Raw genomic sequence first — 6,417 nt, 5'->3', positions numbered from 1 at the left:
TGCATTTTTATAGGATTAACTATCTAAATATAGGAAGATATACAGTATTTATTTACTACTTATTCCACAAATTTAATTTTGCATAATGAATTGAATTAATGGCTAATTAGGTGTAGGAGATACGGTGGCATGCATGGATCATATTCAAGCCATGACAATAATTCTCTAATGATCTTGTACTCGCACATGAAAGCTCCAGTCGTGAATAGGTTTTTCTTGTCCTCATCGGTTGATGGACATGCCAATTTTTTCGCACTTCAGATCTTTATTAGGATCAGAGATCAACTTCATTTTCACCAATTTGCTCCTGATTTCGTCAAGAATCCCATTTAGTTTTGATTTCATGCCATGCACAATCCCATTTCTTCAAGAATCCAAAGACTGCAAGAAAAGGGTGTTCTTGCCAACAAAGCATCCATTTTATTGCTGCAATTTCCTCACAGAATTCTCATTCATATTTGTTTTCTATCAGAAATAGCTAACTCAAAGACTGCTGTTCCACACGCAGGCCTACCGCCTACACGCTTTAACTTGTCTGTGATGAGCAACATTTCATCACACAAAGCAGCAGCAGGTCCCATACAGATCGGGCGGGGCTCCTCCTTGCTCTGGGCGTGACAAAACTTTGGTGTGGTCGGAACTGAAGCAGTTGCCTCCCTTGGGGTAGCTATGGCCCTTGCACCAGAGGTCACAGTCTAGGTAGAAGGAGCATGGCTGTTCGTGTTCGCATACCTTCTTCTGCGCTTCCCCTGCACACACACACACACACACACACACACAGCGCATAATTTGCATTGGCTCAGTAACTGAATCTTACAAGAAAAATAGTTTGCATAATGAACATCAGAAGAGGGAAAGAGACTAAGAGAGGCATCATGTACCGGTTGAGAAAAGGACGGCGGCGGCGATGTTTACGGTGATGAGAAGGATCTTGCAAACAGCAGAGGAAGAACCCATTGTTGCTACCTCTGATATCTCTGATGATCTTAGAAGTGTAGAGTAACTGGAAATGGTAGAAGGGAGGAGTCTTCACTTGCAGTATGGTTTTTGGTGGGACGCTTTGCAGTATATCAGCATATATATAGCCTTTCATGTGTACGGTATATATGGCAGTATTTATTTACTGTTTCTTTAGGGAAAGTATTTATTTGCTGCTTTTTTTAGGGAGAGTATTTATTTACTGCTTGTTCCACAACTTTGCATATTGCCATGCGTTTCTGGTTTGGCTGCAGGAGATAGTCAGTCAAAGCCGTTACAACTTAAACCGGCTAATTCTACATACCCATGAGAACTGCATGCACCTCAATTGTTTTTTTTTTGGCTGACTTCTGACGCAAACAATTCTCTGATGAAACTGTAGTCACGCACACAAGAAGTTCAACTTGGGATTTTTGTATGTTCAAAGTTACCAGCAAATACCCTATTCTAATTAAGTTGGCACAAATAATACTGCATATGGTTTGAGTAGAGAAGAAATATCCTGGGGCGATATGTTGGACGGCATATTTCAAATATCTTCTAAGTGGAGTATGTCGATATCTTTAGGCACTGAATGTTCATTTATTTATTAGATTAATGGAGTTCTCGAAACATAACCATCATCGACCAGTAGAAAGAATCATATTTTTCAGCAGATAAATGACTAGCAGGTTCAAGCGTTATCTGGACAAAAGAAAAAGAAGTGTATGCAATCAATTAGGAAAATATGATCTTCTTGATCTTTGACCACATAAAACAATGCATTGGATGCTAACTATTCACTCAATCCTTAGTTCCTTACTTGACGATTTGGACATGATACGGTCCAAAAATATGTATCTTTCACCATTATGTTCTACTAAAATATACTCCTATATCCAATAAATATATGAAATCAGGAGAACTCGTTTCAAAACAAATTTGCACACGCATATATAATCTTTGTTCCTCCAAACTACTAAGAATCATTTCCAAGAGAGCTTGCTGGAAGATGTTTTCGGTACAACTTATTTTGAACTTTGATTGAAATTGTTTTTCCATGCAACTTGTTTGAACAATCCGGCAAGCTAAGCATCCCAACAGTTCCACACTTCCACGTAGTGAAAGAAAAGACAAGTGGAGCCGCACAATTCCGCAAGTTTTGTGAGCTCTATCTGCTGACACGACATGCGTGCCCCTGTTCGCCTTTCCATCTATTCCTTGGCACGCCTCTCTCTCTCTCTCTCTCTCTCTCTCTCTCTCTCTCTCTCTCTCTCTCTCTCTCTCTCTCTCTCTCTCTCCCTGCCCGGGAGACCAGGGCAGAGATGTCATCTCCTGGCTGCTGTGAAAGCAAGTCTGACGAAGGTAGCGAACAAAAGGCCCGGTTTGCGGATCACCCGGGAGTTTCTGCACCACACAACGGCTACAAATACGCAGGCCCCCACACGGCTCAGCCAAGCTCCAGAAATCCGTGACTTGGACGCACCTCCTGTTCTTCAATTCCTTCCAAGATCTCGATCTCTCTCTGTCTCTCTCTCCCATGGCTCCCACTGCTCAGGTAAGGTATCACCAAATGCGAATCGAATTTACCAATCAACCACGGGTATAGTACTAGCTGGTGAACAGGTCATGGCTAATAAGTTTTATCTCTTGTTGGTTCGTCGTCAGGCGGCGGCACGGGCGGAGGAGGAGAAGAGCTGCAAGGCCAATGGCAGGGCGGCGAGGTGCCACCCGGCGCTGGCGGAGCACAAGGCGTCGATCAGGGGCGTGGTGGGCGAGCTGCTCGCGGCCGCCGGCAAGGGCAAGAGCCTCATCTCGCTCGGCGTCGGCGACGCGTCGGCGCACGCCTGCTTCCGCCGCGGCGGCGAGTTCGCCGCCGAGGCCGTCGCGGCCGCCGCCAGGTCCGGGGAGTTCGACTGCTACGCGCCGTCCTACGGCTTGCCCGCCGCCCGCCGGTGAGTCCTCCCGCCTCTATCTTGCTGCGGCGCTAGCCCTTTCATGCTCCTAGCTAGCAATCGATCGAGCCTTCAATCTGCATGCATTGTTTCGATTCTTGCTTTGTTTTTCGGTGTGCTATTGGGAATTCGGGACGATGCTGCCTTCATGCCAAGAAAGTTGCTGAATTGGTGATAAGGTTCGCTGCTCCAAGAAGTATCTGATGATATTTCGATTTTTTTAACAGAATTGGTAATGTGGCACAAGTGAACAAATACTGACATGATGAACTAGTAATTTACTATTGACAAGGTTAAACAAACTAGACTGCATGCTTACCACCAGATCATGGCTGCTTTTCTTTATGACTTGGCATCATAGGGACAAACAACTGCCATGCCACTGGTAGAAACATCTGTGACGGCAGTCGCAAGCTGTCCTAAATTAGACCATCTTACAGAACTAGCATAAAAGTGGTAAAACGTAGTAGGAACAGTAAAAACACGGCCGTACGGCATACATCCCGATAAAGATGCTCAGTGTCTCTGGTATGCCATCCTTTAAAAGATGTCAATTTGTAGCAGTACCAGAGTCACTAGTGTCCGAACAGACACCACCCTACAAGCTGCTAGTACAGTGTGGACAGACGACACAGCCGGGATGATACCATGCCCTGACAAATTAAAACCATCAGCCTGGCCTCATCCTTCGTGGGCCCTGGTGTTTGCTCTTCTTCGTCTAGCTTATATAGTTAGTAGTTAATCAGCATGCTTAATCTAGAAAAGGTTGCGTTCGTTGATGGAGTCGTGTGGTACGTAGTCTGACAAAACGATGCTCCAGCAGTCTATTGTGGCAAGGACAATATGTTGCGTCGAGAAACGAAAGAAAGCAACATTTGGCGCCATCTTGGACATGGCAGCATGGCGCTAACATGGCTCCAGTAGTGCACGGATTTTTCCCATCTGATGATGAGGGTAACTCCGCGTCACAGGATGTGTCACTGAAAGCGGTCCTGTCCACGTGGCATCCAGGCTCCACGCCACGTGGACTCTCGGCACCCTTTTCTCTCGCAAGCTAGCAGACCCATTTTCTCCATAGATAATGACTGAACATTTTCGTTTCAATCTGCAAACTTACAGTTTACCATCTTCCACGTTCTGCAGTCCCCACCCCACATATACATATATATATTCACAATAGATTGCAAGGCTACTGTACGGTGGCTACTTGCAACCACGTTTATAAATAAGGCATCACGTGCCTGTGGTGTGACCACTCAAAAAGCTAAAGGAAAAAACAGAGCACAATTCCAAGCAGTAGCCATCACTTGCTTCTCTGAGCACTGTTCCATTTCTTGCAACTCCCTTTCAGATTCAGAGCCATATTCATGCCCATACAGCCAACTAGGATGCAAAGTATAATGCAGGCAACTGAACACCAATTTTATAGAAGGTGATGTAGGTTTTGTAGGAGGACCACAGACAGCAATAATGTTTTCTATGCGTATGCATGGATTTGAAGATTTCTGTCCTTGGCAACAGCATCAAACCTTGGTGCCATCTGTGATCATGCTTAAAAATGAAAATGTGTGCCTGCTGAATCAACCACAGCGCGGTCGCCGACTACCTCTCCGCCGGGGCGCGCCACCGTACCCGCGACTCCGACGTGTTCCTGACGGTGGGCGGCACGGGTGCCATCACCGCCATCACCACGGTGCTCGGCGGGGCTCAGGGAGCAAACATCCTCCTGCCGCGCCCGGGCTTCGCGCCTTACCAGGCGGCCTGCGAGATAGCCGGCGCCGAGCCTCGGTTCTACGACCTGCTGCCGCGGCGCGGGTGGGAGGCGGACCTTGCCAGGGTGCGCGCCCTGGCTGATGGCTCCACGGCTGCCATTGTCGTCATCAACCCGAACAATCCTTGTGGCGCTGTATACTCTGCACACCACCTTCTTCAGGTGATCATTTAACCGCAAAATTCATTGCCAGTTGATGGGTAATCCATTTCACTTATCCGATAAAAAAAATCTCATTTCACTTAAGAACATAATATGAAAAAAAAAAGCATCTACCTGCTATGAATACCAGGACCAAATGGACCCCTTGCAGGTTCATATGATCTGCATGTCCATGCTTCAAACTGTACATTTGACAGCATACCACCGAATTCTGCAGATTGTTGAAACTGCAGGAGACTTGGGGATCCCAGTCATAGCTGATGAGGTATATGCACATATGGCCTTTGGTGGCAGCAAATTTGTTCCAATGGCCTCCTTCGCGCACATCTCACCTGTTATCACCATTGGAGCTTTGTCAAAGAGATTCATGCTACCAGGATGGCGTCTTGGTTGGTTGGCATTCTGTGACCCTAATGGTGCACTCAAGCATGTAAGGCACTTGACTCTTACCATGTTGTCACGTTTCTCTATCCACACATTCACATGTAGATTTAAACTTTTGATCTTCAAAAGGTCAAAACAGCGACCGAGATGCTGCTGAATGTGACTTCTGGCCCTACCTCCATAGTTCAGGTCAGCAAACAACTCCTAAAAATGACTTAACATGTAAATCAGTGAATACATATATACTAATGCAGGCCACAATTGTTGACAAACAGGCAGCAGTTCCTGAGGTTCTTTCAAATGAACACCATGAGTTCCATTGCAATGTTGTTCACCTGCTTGAGTCTGCAGCTGACGCTCTGTACAGAAGAATGAACCAGATTGAAGCCCTGCAGTGCTACTCAAAGCCTGAGGGCTCAATGTTTATGATGGTTAGTCGGAATTACACCAGATTCAGTATTCGATAGTTTGCTATAGTATACAGCGTTGATGTTCACAAAATCCTGCAGGTTGAAATCAACACTTCAATTCTATGTGGTGTTGCTGATGACATAGAATTTGCTCGTGAATTGATCAAAGAAGAAAGTGTCTTGATTCTGCCTGGTATAATTTACTAGATTTTTCGTAACATTGTTTATCTAATTTTTCGTAACTTGATATTCTTGTACAAGTTTCTTCATGCTAGCATGCTCAATCTACTTTAAACTTTAAATTGATCTCAATGACAACGTAGCTCTGTTTTTGTTTCTTATTTTTTAGGATCTGTCATTGGGTTGAAGAACTGGGTTAGGATATTTTTTGGAGCACCTGTTAGTTTAATACAGGAAGCCTGCGACAGGATCGAGTTGTTTTGCCGGAGGAGGACACTCAAGCCAAATAACTGAGAACATTGAAAAAAATTCGGAAGCCAGGAAGTAGGGTTTTTGTTAGCCCAGTAACGTATATAGCTTGATTTTATTTTCTAAGATTTATTCTTTATTTCATACTCAATCTGAGGTTTGTATATAAAATCTGAGAAATTATCAGATGTTTGTCTATAGGAGAATAAAAGGTTATACAAAATTTCAAGAAATGTTATACACGTATGCAATTTTTTACTTGTGTTTTTTGACCCCGCAGATGCACTACGGTTATTGTCTTTTTCAATGACTAGATGACAAATGAACAACAAAACATGCTAACTTCAAC

At 44.7% G+C, this 6,417-nt stretch overlaps 1 protein-coding gene across 1 annotated transcript; it reads left to right on the top strand.

The window, feature by feature from the left end:
- The first annotated feature begins 2,354 nt into the window (after positions 1-2,354).
- LOC112902250 (nicotianamine aminotransferase A-like) lies at positions 2,355-6,326 on the top strand. The gene is made up of 8 exons (XM_025971214.1): positions 2,355-2,515; positions 2,626-2,912; positions 4,503-4,845; positions 5,063-5,275; positions 5,359-5,418; positions 5,505-5,660; positions 5,739-5,832; positions 5,989-6,326. Exons 1-8 carry the CDS (start codon positions 2,498-2,500, stop codon positions 6,111-6,113), a joined length of 1,296 nt encoding a protein of 431 aa, XP_025826999.1. The 5' UTR covers positions 2,355-2,497; the 3' UTR covers positions 6,114-6,326.
- The last annotated feature ends 91 nt before the right edge of the window (positions 6,327-6,417 follow it).

This window comes from Panicum hallii, chromosome 8 (genome assembly GCF_002211085.1).
Source record: "Panicum hallii strain FIL2 chromosome 8, PHallii_v3.1, whole genome shotgun sequence".
Classification (NCBI taxonomy): Eukaryota; Viridiplantae; Streptophyta; class Magnoliopsida; order Poales; family Poaceae; genus Panicum; species Panicum hallii.
This window is presented reverse-complemented; position numbering and strand designations above follow the sequence as displayed.